Raw genomic sequence first — 17,247 nt, forward strand, 5'->3', positions numbered from 1 at the left:
AACAAAAACTGCACTGGAGTAGTGGTGAATATAAAAATAAAATATCTTATTTTCTACATCAGCTACTTCCTACAAATGTTTGTTAATTTCTTCCTTTTACCTAGGATTAATTATCAGTTAGTGGAAATTTATAGAAAAAAATTTTATATTCACAAAATAACTGATCACAAATGTAGCTAAACATACCAACTACAAGACTGTTCTTCAAGACAAATGTTTCAATATATTAGGAGGTAATGGGAAAGAGCAACAACTGCCAGGTATGATGACATGCCTATAACCCCAGCATTCATTCCACAGGCTAAAGCAGGAGGATCCCAAATTCCAGGCCAGCCTAAACCACAAATCTGAGATTGTCTCAACCCCTCCCTTAATCCTCCCTCCCAAAACTGCAACAAAGTGTTGGTTAAAGATTTCTGAATATTACTTGACTTATATTTTGAACAACCAACACAAGAACTAGCGTTTCCTTCCCTCAATGTGCCAGAAGTGGCTCGGGGATCCCTGGGACTAAGGAATCTGGACAGGAACCTTGGCTAAAAGTCAGCACTGTAAACAAGGTGCTCTCCTGGCGTGTGAAGCAGCTGTCATGATCTAAAGGACCACCAGCTGAGGCAATGCCCTTGACTCTGCATTACCTATGTGGTGAGAAGCAGCCACATAGGTTCCTGACAGAATAGCCTTGCTTTGGAATAAAAGTTGTCATAAATTACCCATATATCAGAGTTATCAATTAGCTAATAGACATGAACATTTTCTAACAAGCAAAACATACAAACATCACAGAGTTATTTCTTTAAAAGAAAACACACAGGAGCAAACGAGAACAGGAACCACTGAGAGTAAAGCCTCGTTTAGCAGATACCAGTTTAATTCGGCATAGTGCATGACTTAAAGCATTGACATTCCATAGCCAACAAGATTTCCTACTTCTCTATTACAAAATACTGGACACCCTGAATAGAGTTAATTCAAGGTCCTGGCTCCATTTCTCCAATAACTAGAATTAAACAGGTTTCCCTGTTTAGAACAATTTCACATTCACTGAAGGCTTTGGGGAAGAGGGGGAAATAGGGCTTCTAACTGCCCCTCTGAGCCAAAGGCACTTAAAGTTACAAGATAAAGCACAGAAGAGTACCCCACGGACATTCTGTGTTCAGACTGCTGAACTTCATCATAATAATGTAAAAGACACTGATTTCCTTGGAAAAACAAAGTGCAGTATGGATATAAAGGACTCACTGCCCTCACACCCCCCTCTCTGAAAATAATAAAAGAACTCTTACTTTACACGATTAGTATCACCCAACATTCACATATGGCAAAAAAATACCTACAAAATAATCTGTCATAAATTCTCCTCACTATGTAGTCACAATAGAATCTGATCTCACTCACAGAATCTGAGCTGGAAAGACCCTCAGAGATCACACCGTCCATCCCCTTACGTGATAAATGAGGGATGGAGACCCAGGCAGGTGAAGTGTAAGAGTCCAGCATATAACCCTATGGCAGAGCCTGGGCAGGCTGCAGGCTTCCTGAAGCTTACTTAATTCAAGGTCCCCTCCTCTTTAAAAGGCTCTCAAAAGTAAAACATGGTGATGATCTCCAAAGATGCACCAGACAATAAAGCACATGCACTGACACAGGTCAGCGATTTGGTCTCATGAGACAGTTCCTTTGGCCATTGGGCAGATATGTAACCCACCTCAGGGTGGGAATACTTTGCACAACATTATTCAGAGTTCTGATGAAAGTCGAGTGCAGGTTAGACATGACTTCTTGGATTCCAGTGGGTTCTTCCTAGCTGTCAGTCCATGGTGGGCACACGGTCAGCTGCACAACGGAATCCCAAGTTTGATGAAGAGCTATCAGGTGTGTTCTGGCTCCGAGCAGCACAGCGATACCTATAGCAGTAAGACTGTGCACAGAGAAAAAGTGAGGTAAGTGCTACTAGGACCCTCAGCTTAGGCCTTAGGCTCTAACCTGTCCGATATGTGCTGCACACAGTGCCAGCTGGGGAGAGGTTTATGCCTACCTGACGATGCAGCTTCCCATATCTCCCTCTTGGACATTTAATGTGTGTGCTTTACAAAAGGCAGTGCACTCAAGGTTAGCCACATACCACCAAGGTCCTTCACCTCATAAGTATCACATACACATAGTACAAAGAGGTTGGTGTCACTACTTCACAAATGCAAAAAAGAAAAAAATAACAACCCATGGCTATGTAAGTTTTGGCACATCCAGGACAGATTTTCAGTGGCTACTGAAAATCATGTCTTTATATAATATGTAAAGACAAAGGAAAGTCTTATGAAGTTAAAATTGCAAGTGTCGGAGGATGGAGGCCAGGTACAGTGGCACAAACTTAAAATCTCATCTGCTGTAGAGGTTAAAAGGGCTGCAATTCAAAGCCAGCCTGAGCAAAAACTTAGCAAGACCACACCTCAACAAACAAACTAGATGAGATAGTATATACATGTAATCCTAGCCACGTACGAGGCACAGGTAGGAAGACTGCAGTCTGAGGCTGACCCTGGGCAAAACAAGCACAAGAACCTATCTGAAAAATAATAAAAAACATAAAAAAGGCTAGAGGCATGGCTCAATTGGTACAACACTTGCCTAATAAGCACAAAGCCCTGAGTTCTAATCCTAGTACTGCCAAAAATAAATTTAAAAAAAGCTAGGGATGTAGCTCAACGGCAGAGCACTTGCCTAGCACGTGCAAGGCCCTGGGTTCAATTCTATACTGAAAAAAAAAAAATTAAAATACAAAACTGTATATATTATATGACCTCAATCTATATTATCATAAGTGTATATTAATTTTTGACATTATAATAATATAAATGGCAATTGAGAAAAATATTAAGATCAAAGTATCTTACAATATTTCAATAGATTGGCAAAAAATTAATCAGCAAGTTTAGGAACAGCAAATGTTAAGAAAGGCTGATGGGAAGCATTGCTTCTTTTTTCAGTACTCTTGGAGTTTAATCATAGTAAAACATGAGGCTACACATTTTTGTGTGTATTGTTTGTTTCTGCGTAATTCTGCGTAATTTTTTTAAGAATGAGAATATACATATGAACGCAGTCACTGAGCATCTAATACACACTAGGCATGGTGCTAGGCACTTTTATCTATTTTATCATTTGACTGTAACATCCCAGAGACACCAAACAAGTTGTGCAAGAAAGTAAGATTAAAACCCAGTTCTAACTATAGTGTCATTGCCCCTACAGCAAGATTTACACTCCCAGGGTGAAGGGTACCTCATCTCATGTCTTCCTTCCCACTGCCCTGGTATGTGTGTACACACATGTACACACACACACACACTCACAAACAGGCCAGTCTAACACATACATATGGCCACAGAGCACGTATGCAGTGGATGACCATGGTTTACTTGCTACAAATATATCAAAAGCTACCATATTCCAAAAACAACCGTGCATGGAGATCTTGCTAAGTTTGTTCTCTGATCCAAAATAACAGAGGATGAAAATAAATGAATCACCCCGTGTGCCATGAGCATAAACTCTGAGTTGGTTCAGTGAAACTCAAGTTACTGCCAGCTAGTTAAAGAAGCTGTAAAAAGAACTGTGTGAAAAATTCGGAACTCATGCAGAAGAGATCATTTGTGGGAAGAAAAAATAGGTCCACGTGCAAGATTTTTTTAAAAATTCCTATCATTTTCTTTACTCTCATGAAATTCAAATGCTTTTACTCTTCATAAAACTTATCTCTAAAGGTGACATGGAAATTCTCTGGAGCATTTCCACAACAAAAAGAAAGACAAAATGCTTTGTCTTCTATAGACAGTAAAACAATAGCAGGCAATTTTCTCATTTTCTTTGTGGCCATTGAGGAATATAACATATTTGCAATTCTCAGGAAGATGGAGGGAAAATGAATTTTTAAAAATGTGCTTGAAATAATAAAAAAAAATTAATGACATCTGTTACAATGTGTAGAAGCTCTCAACTGTCTGGGGGTGACCACATAGGAAGATGCAGAAGACTCAGTCCTTGCACACACTACTTACTGGGCTGTCATGAAACAACAGTGCTTTGGTATGGCTAGAATCAAACTCCAATGATGATCCAGGGCCCCATACAACTAAGTATGTGCAGTGAATTCACAATGCATTAAGGGTTGGGTTCAGGGGGAGTTAGACAGATGACTTCAACATTCTTGTTTTGTCATTGTACCACACGTGATGAAAACAATCCTGATTGCCTACTGTGTGCACTCAGAGGAGCTCCATGGCTAGGCATAGTCTTGTCTGGCTGGAGACCACAGACTGGTTAAGAAAACAATGACTACACAGCAAACAGCTACAAAACAAGCCAGGGTCCAATAACTCTGAGGTTTCTAGTCAATATGGAGGAAGGAACTGTCACACCTTGTCTTTCGGAAAGACTTTTTGTAGAAGGCAGAACTTGACCTAGACAGGTGGTATATGGTTATGGTGGTAGTTCTTGGACATCAGTCTACACAAGTACAGCCTGGAAAGCATGTTTAAACACATATCCCTAGGTCACAGAGCCAGAAATTCTGATTCCACAGGTCTGGTGTGGAGCCCAAGAATCTGCGTTTCCAACAAGCTTCTAGGGGCTGCTGATGCTATAGCCCATCGGGCATACTTTGAGCAGCACTGATTTACAGGATTTAGAAAAGAGGAAAGAAGACTGATTAAGTGGAGAAGACAGTGACATCAGAAGATGGAAATGGAAAAATTCAGGCAAGTAAAGAGAATAGCAAAATCACAGCCCGATTGCATCACAGCATGGTTTATTTATTCATTAAATATATGAGCTTACAATATGCCAGATGCTATTTTAGGCAAGAGGGATACAATCAGAGCAAGATAAACAAGGTACCTGTTATCAGGGAGCTGACATTCAATAGGCAGTAGTCAGACAATAAACAGACCGATAAATTCAAGACTGTTTCCAGCAGTAGTCATCTCTGAAGAAAGCAAAATAAGGGGAGAGGACTGAGAGTGACAGTGGTTATTTTATATAGGGTGGTCTGAAAGGCTTCTCTGAGGAGGTGACAGGAGCTGAGTTACCCAAAAAGTTAGAGAACAGGAATTCCAGACAAAAGCCATGACTGGTGAAAGACAGATAATGGTAAGAAGCAGGAAATGTGGACAGATAAATGGGATGTAGTCCCATAACAGTCTTCTCTACAGACAAAGCAGTTGAGACTTAACAAAAACGAAAACTGGGGCAAACAATGTGCTACCCTGCTAATCAGCAAGGACAAAAATCCAAGGCTTACTAGCTATTTAAGCTCAGGCAAGGCCTTCTTGAATCTGTTTTGTCTTGGATAAAATGGAACCATTCATGAAATTATGTTAAAACGCTTCATTTGACCTTTACGTAAAAACAGTAAAGCACTAGACACACAGAAGGCATTACAACTGTTACATTTAATGCACCTCATACTCTTCATCCTGGAAACTCACTTTGCCTGTCTTATGTGACCTCCCTTACTGAAACAAAAGAAGCATCAGCCAGCTTTTAAGCAGGCCTTAAAGATCCCGTATCCTTGCCAGCATCTGAATGTGGGAATATGTGTGTTACATAAATGAGGGTGTCTCTGGTGATATGGCATAGGACTATGGTTTTTGTTGAATGGCCTATTTCTACCTGCTACAAAATCGAGAACATAACAATGCCGATGAATTGCTAGTTCCTACCCACAGCACTATGTTAAAATGGATTCTACAGCTGTGTCACGGCACAGTAGAAAAGAGATCCAGGACATGTAAGAGATTTTTATCATGATCATATTTGAAGATCCTGGTATACGCAAAGTAATTCCGTTCTTAAAATACAAAATTACATAAAAAGTTTGGCATAATACTATTACTAGTTTTCTACAGGAAACAAGATGATTTTTATTTTCTACCTTATGAAACAAAAATGTTTTGTTTACATAACAAAAAGCTTAAAATCAACAATAAAAAACAGTCCATTATTAGATCACAATCATCCCTGAGACCTTCCATTAACCAAAATGACTATGAAGAACTAAATCTGAAAAGCAAACCTCACTTCAAAAGTTAGTATTGAGAGGCTGGGGATGCAGCTCAGTGGTAAAGCACTTGTTAACATGCACAGGGCCTGGGTTTGATCCCCAACACTACACACAAAAAAAAAGAAAGAAAGAAAAAAGGTTGAGGTAACTGCAGAAGAGTCAATTCACACCATCATTCCATTTCAAATATATTCATTCACTCAGCAAATATTTATTAATAAGTTATTCACTTTAATGTTTAATAATGAGCATGATTAAAGAGTAAATGGCCTGATTCTGAATGTTCTTATTGCTCTTTTTTTTTTTCCTGAATACTTTTAGCACCAAAAGTGGTTCTTAAAGATCTGAGGTCTTTGGGTGGCTGAAAAATGGGTCATTCTATTAAGAACAGGAGTAGTAGGAAGGACGTTTTTAGCCCTAGTTCATCAAAATGGATAATTACTATGTGAAATTGATCTCAATATCTGTGCTAAGAATATGATGCTAGACTTGGGAACAATCGATTTGAGATAATGACTTACCAGTCTTGGGACTCTGAAGTCAAGTAGGACAGCAATATGGTTTTTATGAGAGGAAAATTTTGCAGATGAAAGGGTGTTTTTAAAGTAATTGTGGCTCATATCAAATAAAATTATTATGGGGAATCACACACCAGAACCCAGGTCTCCTGATTTCCATCCATCTTCACTGACACTATACCAATCTCTTTGTTTGTCACCTGGTGGAGGGAACAGCATTTCCTGAATGCTGTGAGTTGGGCTGAAGATTCCACAGGCGTTAATCTAATGACATCAACAGCCACAGCTATACATCTTGAGTTCTTGCTATGTGAGTTGCTCTAAGTACTAAGTCAGTTAACTCTGCCAATAATCCTATTAGTACCTGCATTATACATAAGTTAAAACTGAGGCCCAGAGATATTAATAGTGGAATTCCTGAGTGGTGGGTTCAGGATTCCAGTCTATTTAATCCCATTCTAGAGTCTGGGCTCTTCATGCTGTGTTGCCTCATAGCTTCTCTATCTGTGCTCTCACCTCTTTACTGAAGTGTATTTCAGATGGACTTTCAAATTTGTGAATGATGGTAAGAGTTTGCCTTAGCCATGCAAACTAGCCCTGGCCCATGATCAAAAATAAGTTACCTTCTAATCAAGGTAATTAAAAAATAAATTACAACAATATTCTTTCTTTTATTGATTTGCTTTCTATGCCATGAACAACGTTTCTAAAATTCTGCCTACCAACTTCTGAGTTCATTTTTTGGTTCCTTTTTTTAAGGAACATTAGAACCTATGCAAAAAACTACTAAAGCAAGAAAAAAAAAGTGGGGTGCTGGGAGCGTGGCTCAAGTGGTAGACCACCTGCCTAGCAAGTATGAGGCCCAGAGTTCAAACCTCAGTACTGCCAACAACAACAACAAAAAAAAACTGTCTATATTCACTGATCATATTGTAAGAAAACAATCTTTTCTACCAAAGTATCTGTTACCCTCTTAGATTTCTTAAAAATTCCTCAGGTCGCTATCTTAAGTGACTTGCATGTTTAGAGGGTCTTTGCTTCTTCTTCCAGATTCCTGTACAACTCCATTGCCCACCAAACTACATGCCCTAACCCATCCCCCAAGTCTTCTAGCCAATGAGGGAAATTGTGAACCTTTGACCTGGACAAATCCCAGGTGAGGGGAAGGTACAACTGCGTCAGGGATATAAGCAGGAGCCACTGTCGGCCATTTTGTGCTTGCATGTTTGCTTAGGGGGTGTGAGAACATGCTTGCACCCCCTTGATCAAGAGAAATTGCCTTGTCAAGATTTTCTGTCTCTTGTGTGTCTGTTTTTGGCACCAGAGAGTTATTAATTCCAACAATATGATTACCTTTGTAAAAAAAAAAGTCTGATAGAACCTATAAAAACTTTACTAGAACTAACAGATGAGTTTGTCAAGATCGGGGAATACAAAATAAACAAACAAAGATCACAAATACAAAAATATAAAAGCCACTGGGCACAGTGACTCATACCTATAATCTCAGCTACTCAGGAGGCAGAGATCAGGAAGGTCATGGTTGGAGCCCAGCGTAGGCAAAAGGTTAGTGAGATCCCATGTCAACCAATAGTTGGATGAGGGGATACACACCTGTCATCCCAGTTATGTGGGAGGCATAAATAGGAGGATCCAATAGGAGGATCCAGGCAAGCTTGGGCATAAATACAAGACCCTATCCCCAAAATAACTAAAGCAAAAAGGCCTGAGGATGTGGTTCAAGTGGTAGAGTGCCTGCCTGGCAAGCACAAGACCCTAAGTTTGAGTCCCAATACTGCCCAAAACAAAAGTCAATTATACCATGTAGTGTATTTAATAAAAGCATATATTAGGTTAAAAGCTATTTTTAAAAATGAACTAGGAAGCCTATGAAAGCATGAGTTAAAAATACAAAACATTAAAGTAGATACAAAAATATGCACGGAATTGGTGTATTTTAGTGTTCCTGCTTCAGATGTTTTCCTTTCTTCAAGCTTCACTTTTCCCATTTATTCTTGATGAAAAATCTTCTGGTCCCCAATTACTCAGAGAAGAAGTGGATTTTCAATTAAGAAAAGTGCTCTATGTTGGAGACATTAACTGGTTGCAACTGGAGTTTTGAGATACTATTATACAGAGAGACCACCCATTTTTCATGGAAGTCTGGTTACCCAGCAAGAGATCCTAACACACTTATAGTTACACTGTCAGTTCAGAGAAACAACCTGAGAGAACGTAAATGCATCAGGAAAACTGGGGCAACGTATGTCATTTAAAACTAAAAACAGGATTTCATGGTGATGTGTGCTGTCATCTCAGTTATTCTTTAGGAGGATGAGACAAGAAAATCACTTCAGCCCAGGAGCTGGAGGTCAGTCTGGACAACATAGTGAAACTCCCTTTCAAAAATAAATAAATAAATAAATAAAAATAAGATTTGATAAAGTTAAATTTGTCCACATCTTGTTATACATGTAGATATAAAGCATAAATTGAATTCCACCTGAATCAATGGATTAAATATTCTAAACTAAGAACTGCAGAAGACACACATGCCTACAAACACATGTGTGCATCATCTAGAGAGACTCTCTTTAGGTCAGTACTTGTCAAACTTTGCTGTACATTTTAACACATGGAGAGCTTCAAAACAAGGCTAAAGCCCAAGTCACACCCCCTTCCAAATCAAATCATATGGGGGCAAGTGGGGAGCCAGGCATCAGTGTACTTTTTATAGATCTCTGATGATTCCAATGTGAAATAAAGTTTGAGGGCAAAGCTTGCTAATGCCTCCATTATCAAATTAGTAACTTAATTTGGAGCCATTATAGGTGGTGTTAAGTCTCTAACTGCCTGGACTGAGCAAATTACCATGCAAAGTTTCTTGGTAACAACAAACTGCAAAACACCATTTTTATACAGGGACAGAAGACAGAAGCCGAAGTGCAGGAGATACTAAAATTACATGACTCAAAGAAAAAGGGAAGGTATGGTATTTTATGTCCATATTCCTTATAAAGGTTATCTGTGAAACACCAAGTCACTCAGATAAACCAAAGGCTGCAAGCTTGGACAGTGAAATCAGTCCCAAGGGGCAGAAATACACACACTTCCATCTAGAACCTGTGAGATACTTCCATTTCTAGACTGCTACAAACCATCCTTCACTTACAACTCTCACTTGAATCTCTACAGAGAACCCAGAAATTTACAGAAGTTTTCAAATATATTACCAGTGTGTTTCCAGACTTACATACAGGAAGGCCCACCCTGGTTCATGGAACAAGAAAGACTTCTCAAAGGGATAAGATTCAACAGAGGAAATTTGGTTGGCAATAGGTCATTCACAACCTGTTTCTCCTGCCCGTTACCAAACTTAGGATGACTGTCCTACTTTTTTCTGGTTTCAGTGGGAATAGGTATGTATTAGCAAAAATAAAGGGGACATTTTGTTTTTTATAAAGGATCCCTCAACCATTAGAACATTAAACCCGAGTTTAATGGCATGACTTACCTTGTGGCACATATAGGATCCACCTTTCTTTACACGGTCTCTCCCAGAAGGGGGGCCTTTCTATGGGTGAAAAGAAAATAATTTGTTAACCTAGACAATATGGATCCACATGCATTTCTGCCCCTCCCAAAAGCCCATGTCCCCAAATGCCTTCCCACCCATCTTCTATGGACACACCTTAAATTCCCACTGATCAGTGAAGTCTTCATGGCTACAGGAAGCAATCCCCCCTTTAAACCCCTACAGCATTTCTTGCCTAAACGACTAATAAACTCCCTGGCAGCATCTCTTACAATGTCATCCTCATATGCAAACTTATCCTGCATTATCACTGGTTTGCTCAACCAGATAGCAAGCTTTTTTAAATGATATGTTTTTATAATTTAACTGTGAAACACCTAATAAACTCTCTGCTGAATAAGTGAATTATCTTTTTTCTCTTTTTAAAAAATTTTTGGGTCAGGTTTATTGAGATATAATGCAGATACAGTAAAATCCACTCTCTATTTAAATGCAGTTTCAATGAACTTTGACAGCTATATATAGTCATGTGAGTATAAGCATAACTCACATACAGAACATAGTTTGTCTTCTTTTTAGAAAAACAAGATTTATATAATGCCTACTACGAACCAGGCATGGTTCTGAAACTTTGCAAGTATTAACTGGTGCACGCTCCAAAACAACTCTGGAGGAAGGTTATTATGTAAGCCACAGATTCACCCCCAGCAGCCCTGATCCAGAGTCTATGCTCTGAAACACTCTGCCTTGCTTCCAGTTAGAAACTAGAATGACAGGAAATTGGGGAGACCCTAAAGGAGACAAGACAGAAGTAGTGATGTCACTGTAAAGAGAATTAAAACCCAGACAAAGCAGCCAAAAGGGAAGACTGTTTCTTCTAGAAAAAGCTTCTTATTGATAAAAGTGCAATGGAAGTGAAAAATCCTAAAACTTCAATTGCCAGGATAAAAGCCTCAACATCAGGTAAGTCATTTAAAGAGCATCTAAGAACTACCAATAAGCTCCTATAAACCAGAGCCCTAGCAGGGGAACCCAGGTGGGGATAAAGATTTTTTTATTTTCCTTTGTTGTTCAAAAAGACATCTAATCACACAAGCCACCCACTCTGTTCATTGAAAACAAGAGAAGCCAGATAAACTCCCTATCTTAGTTTTCCCATTTCTAGTCACCACCTGTTGTCAAGGGCCACTGCCTAAGTGGCAAAAAGGGAAGAAGGTCCTGGCGCCAGAAAAGGACGGCCACCCATGCTTGTGATTATGTGGCCTGAGGCAAAACCTACACAAGAGTTCTCATCAAGGCACACCTGCGAACCCACACAGGCGAGAATTTCTGCCTTACCACTGTGACTAGGGTGGCCGTGGGCGGAAGTTCACCCACTCAGATGAACTGACCAGGCACTTACGAAAACATACAAGAAACTGCCCCTTTCAGTGCCAGAAGTGCAATGGGCCTTTTCCAGGTCGGACCACCTCACTTTACACATGAGGAGGCACTTTTAACTCCCAGACAGTAGATATAACCCACACTGCCTGAAGAGAATTCAGTATTTTTTTTTAACCTTTCACACTGTCTTCCCACAAGGGGAGGAGCCCAGCTGGCAAGCTCTGTTGCAATCATGGTCAAGTTCCTAACAAGTCAGCTTATGAATGGATAATCAAGAGAAAGAAGGAATCCAAAAGACAAAATCAAAGAACAGATGGGGTCTGAGACTGGCTCTTTTACCGTTCCAATTCTAAATCATCTTGAACATGCCTAGACTTAAAAATGCCAAGGGGGTGACTGGAAGTTGTGGATATCAGGGTATAAATTAGATCCGTGAGTTGGGGGAAGGGAAGACCAGAATTCCCTTGAATTGTATTTCGATGCAATCCAAATGTAAAGATTACTATGTGTTCTCTTTGCCATTGAAAAACCATTACTCTGTTAGAAGAAGAAATTCAGATACAGAAAAATGTGTTCTAATAATGATGGTACTTGGTGACTCTTGGTTCTAAAGATACCAAATGAGGAAGCCTAAATTCTCAAACTCCTGCATACTTTGACAAAAAATTTCTTTTGTCTTCTGATCCACATGTATGACCTAAGTGAGGTACATATACCTGGGTTTACTCCTTTAACATTTTTACGCAGACCGTCCGTAATGAATTGTGGTTTCGGATGTGCACTAATTTCTACAATGGTTTATTCCCAAGTGTGCCTTAAGCAGAACAAATGTGGTTTTTTTCTATATAGTTCCTTTCCTTAATAAATATGCAATTTTTAAAAAAGGATCATGTTTTTTCCAAGCATGGCTAAAACCCTGTCTTGCAAATGTTAACTAGGTAGGCAGAAGTGCATGTTTTCTTCTAAGTATTTCCAGATATTTAAAAACTAAACTGTCCCAGGGCCAGGCACAGTGGCTTATGAGATATCTGGTGGATCACAGTTAAGTCCCCCAGGCAAAATGTTAGTGAGACCCTATCTCAATTAATAAGCCAGGAGTCCGCTACACAGGACACCACAGAGTAGGTGGATCACAGTCTGAGTCTGAGGCGCAGGCCAGCCCCAGGCAAAACTGCAAGACTCTACTTGAAAACCAACTAAAGCAAATAAAGAAAAAAGGAAGGAAAAAGGAAAGGAAAGGAAGGGAAGAGAAACTGTCACAAAGTCTTTGGCTGTTCTTTCCTCTCTGCACTACATGTGAAGATAAAAACAAGCAGCACAGCTTTCTTCCCAAGAATTTTACCCACATCACACCAGAATCTTCCAGGTGAGTTCGTTATTGTATAAAAGTAAGTCGTTCACCAAGAATTCACTGCAGCAGAAATTGAAGCACTTATGACTGTTTATCTGTCCCATGCAAGGGTCACACTCTTACACCTCACTTTTTGATCGGGCATTCCTGCATACTGCATGTTATCATGTACCAAATGACAATCTGATTCTGATTAAAGCCTCATAATATCTACTAGCATGCAAGATTAGATTCTTATGTCAAGATACATCTAAGAACAAGAAAGAGCTGGTTTGCCAACAGGAAGATGCAAGAACAAAATTCTATCCTTTCATCATCTATCCCAATGACTTAAGGTTACAATCGTTAAGTATGACACTCTCAGAGTGACACAGCACCAATGACAGTCATCCTCTGTTGATGCCATGATAGTAGTTAATACAGTCTTAATCTAGGTGACTGCTCAGCTGGTTATTATACATAAGACTGTTTTTGCTAGAAAGCAACATGTTGTAGGATTTTCTTCAACTGTTGAAATGCTTGCCACTTTGGCAAAAAGCTGAAAAATTACTAGGAAGATGTAGTGGGTTGAATAGTATCCATAAAACTCATGTCCACTAGGAAACTTAAAGAGTTACAGATTATTTTTTTAATCTCTTTACAAAGATTTTATTCATCTTTTCAAAGAACCAGCTCTTTGTGTCACTGATTTTTATCCCTATTCTTCTTCTGTTTTCAATTTCAGTGATTTTTGCTCTTTACTATTTCTTTCCTTTTGCTTGCTTTGGTTTAGTTTGGTCTTTTTCTGGGTTCATGAGTTGAAAAACATACTGGCTTAAGTAAGAACTTTCTATTTTGTGTGTGATACTAGGATTGAACCCAGGGCCTCATGCATGCTAAGCATGTGCTAGCTTTTCTACTTTTCTAATGTACGTATGCAGTGCTACAAATTTCCTTATTAATTAACACTGCTTTCCCTGTGTTCTGAAATTTTTCATGTGTTGCCTTTCCTTTTCCTTTAATTCAGCATATGGTTTGGTTTTCCTTGGGACTTTCTCTGTGGACCGAGGATTAGAAGAGTGTTGTTTAGTTTCTGTGAGTTGGGAGATTTTCCTATTATATTTCCATGTTGATTTCTAGTTTCATTCTACTGTGACTGGAGAACACATTCTTTACAACTTGAAATTTTTAAAATTTGTTAAGGTTCACTTGATGGTGCAGGAATACAGTCTACCTTGGTGAATATTATATGAATACTTGAAAAGAAGGGTATTCTACTGTTACAAGGTAGAATGTTTTAGAGATGTTAATTAAATCTCATTGGTTGATGGTATTATTTAGTTCATCTATATCCCTGCCGATTTTTATCTAATTTACTATCAATTGTGGAGAAAGGGGTGTTAAAGTCTCCAACTATAAGTGAGGATTAGTATAATAATTACACATAGTATATCTTGCTAATGGGCTTTGTCTTTGTGAATCTACATCATCAAAGCTGAAGGCAGTGAGAGTCTGACACAGCCCGTCTGACTACGTGGATTCCAGGCCATGTTCAAGAGTTCCAGATTACCTTTGCTCTCCCCACTACACATCCACGTTTCTTTTCCAACGGCTTTCCTTACAGACCTAAAGCACTTGCACCAAACGTGAAGAAAACAACGCTACAGTCACTATGTAAGTAACATACTCAAAGCTCAGTAACAAACTCCTTTTTATGCACATGCATGAGCACACACACATATACACACATACTTACACATATATACACACATAGACACTAGTAGTTCTATTTTTGATTAGATGACAGTTAATAGTGACCTATGCATATATTCTCCTTGTTTTCATTTATATCATAGCATTTTCATAACAAAAAACTAAAAAAGTAACATACACCCAATATGTTAACAACTAGAGTCAATAAAGAACTTTTAATAATGTTACTTAAAGAGAAAAGAAAGGACTAGTTTTTTTACTTTTTAAATTTGCACTCATGAATTACTTATTCATTCTTTTAATAAAAAAAAAAATAGGGACACATTCAGTCCAATAAAAACCAAAATGCTCTGGCATGTATTTTATCACTTCAGTGCACTCACAGATAACACTTTATTAAAGCTTGGAAGTACCTTTCCTATTGTGTTTACTATCTCGTTACAATCAATTCTCAGCCTTATATAGCACAATGCATTTTTCAAACCAGGAATAAGAGTTAACTTCTGAAAAGAGGATCAACCACCACTGTCACACTTTCCTTGCTACAGCAATAACCTCTTTAAAACTCAAGCATGTGAGACAACACTCCAGTGGTATCCGATGCTGCCTGATGGTCAGCCCTTTGGCTATTGTTAGAGTGTGGGAAGATTAGGAAAGACTGCACAATGTACAACCATTAAATCTCTTCTTTTTAACCTTAACAGGAATCAGAACTTAACAAAAAAGGTGGGAGCAGTGGATTAATTCCTGGAGGGCAAGACCCAGGGTGTTTGAAATGAGAAAATGCCTTTGATATCACTCAGTCCAGAAGCTCCTGGTGTGAACTCTTTGCATCTAAAAAATAAAAATGTGATAGTGGAATTTTTCAAGATCTCAGAGACTTTTAAAAGGCCTCATACATTTATCCATGAAGCATCTGCTCGGGCTAGCTAAGGCAGATGTTTTATAAGCCCTATGTCCTTCCTACCTTACCAACATCACTTCTTGCCATCCCTTTCTTCAAGTCCCATGACAATAAGATTCTCGTGCCCCACCCCATGAGACAAATGATTCTCTTTGCTAAAGATATTTGTCCCTACTTGTTCATTAAACTCCTATTCACCCTGCAAGATCTACTTCAAACGTTATTTCTTAAGGAACAGCATGAGCTCCAGAGTGAGATGACCTATTGGGTGCAAATCCTGACTCTCACACTGTCTCTAAAACTTTGGGCTAGTTAGATAACCCCCAATACTCCAGGGTCCTCCTCTACAAAATGGAGCTAGCTAATAATAGTATCTATTTCACTGGAATGACATGGTGATTAAATGAGACAATGTATTGAAAGGACATAGCAAATCATAAACAGTGTCAGGCTATTGTTACTAGAATGTATGACTAACTAAAGTTTCCCAAAGGTGCCCATAAACTTAATAATCCTGGTGGCATATAATTTCAAATTCTAAAACCACAGAAACCACTTGACCTAGTTTTCTAAGGTCAAACTTTCAAATGGAGTCCAAATTTTAATAAAGTAACATGTTAATGGCATGTTAATAACCCTTGTAGAATAAAGATATGATGTTTTATACTACAATGAAATTAACATCACAAGGCACAGAGGCAGTGACCTACCACAGCATCAAACTTAGCTGAACCTGGGCATCTTTAACAGTAAAACCAATACAAACACATTCTGTGGTCCACAGACATAACAGAGTGAACTTCACCTCAAGACACTTTTAAAAGTCTGAAAAATGTTATTTGCTTTTATACTTCTTTCTCTCCCCTTTCCTAATTCAAAGTATATCACAAACATCTGAGAGGACAACTGAAGTTTCAATTTTACAAGAGCAGTTATCCTTTATTTAAAATATTTCTAAGAAAACTCAACAATCCTGTAACTACCTTAAAGTGTTTGAATCTTGCTGGGAATTAGCTCAATGATAGAACACTTGACTAACAAGCACCTGGGTTCACTCCAAAGCACTGAAAACAAAGACAGTATCTGTGTCCTGAGAATGCTAGATTTGTCCATCTCCCTCATGCCCAAATCCAACTGGTTTGATTAGCTTTACCTCCAAAGCAGATCTCCAATAGGTGGGAGCTTAGCATCTCCATGATAACCTCACTGGTCCAAACAGCCAACATTTCTCACCTGGACCAACTACAACAGCCTCCTTGCAGCTTCCAAAATGGCATCTCATAAGAGCATAATATTACTTATGGAATAAATAAAAGACTATGGAGTTGTGGAAGAAGACAGATAAAAAGTATAACTCCACCTATTTAAAAAAAAAAAAAAAGTACCAGCTAAACCGGCGCCAGTGACTCACACCTATAATCCCAGCTACTCAGGAGGCAGAGATCAGAAGGATCTCAATTCAAAACTAACCCTGGGCAAATAGTTTGTGAGACCCATCACAAAAAAGTGCTGGTGGAGGGGCTCAAGGTAAAGGTCCTGAGTTCAAACTCTAAAACTGCCCAAAAAAAACAGTTAATCTGTGACAGAAAGCAGATCAAGTGGCTTGGGTATGAGAGGTGGGAAGGATTTACAAATGGCACAAGGAAAATCTGAGGTGATTGATATATTCACTATCTTGATTGTGATTTCATGGATGTATATCTAGCTATCAAAACTCATCAAACTGTAGATATTAAATATATGCAATTTATTATATGTCAATTACATTATGAAAAAGCTATTTTTAAAGATAAAAAATAGAAT

General features: G+C 38.7%; 1 protein-coding gene and 1 long non-coding RNA gene across 12 annotated transcripts in view; one reads left to right on the forward strand and one right to left on the reverse strand.

Annotated features, from left to right (window-relative positions):
• Positions 1-17,247, reverse strand: part of Sumf1 (sulfatase modifying factor 1) — a 318,026-nt gene that overhangs the window by 251,832 nt on the left and 48,947 nt on the right. For 5 of the 11 annotated variants that reach the window (XR_012436361.1, XM_074044285.1, XM_074044282.1 and 2 more), the window contains one exon: positions 10,094-10,153. Coding sequence is in view for 7 of the 11 variants with exons in the window: in XM_074044285.1 (XP_073900386.1) it covers positions 10,094-10,153 (60 nt within the window). In the remaining 4 variants the exon portion in view is untranslated. The other 6 variants (XR_012436362.1, XR_012436363.1, XM_020180066.2 and 3 more) reach the window with 4 other exon arrangements.
• On the forward strand, positions 10,839-15,638 carry LOC141411536 (uncharacterized). Its single transcript, XR_012436365.1, has 4 exons — positions 10,839-11,077; positions 12,800-12,863; positions 14,323-14,501; positions 15,245-15,638. It is a non-coding gene; the product is annotated as an uncharacterized lncRNA (long non-coding RNA).

This window comes from Castor canadensis, chromosome 10 (genome assembly GCF_047511655.1).
Source record: "Castor canadensis chromosome 10, mCasCan1.hap1v2, whole genome shotgun sequence".
In the NCBI taxonomy this organism is placed as follows: domain Eukaryota; kingdom Metazoa; phylum Chordata; class Mammalia; order Rodentia; family Castoridae; genus Castor; species Castor canadensis.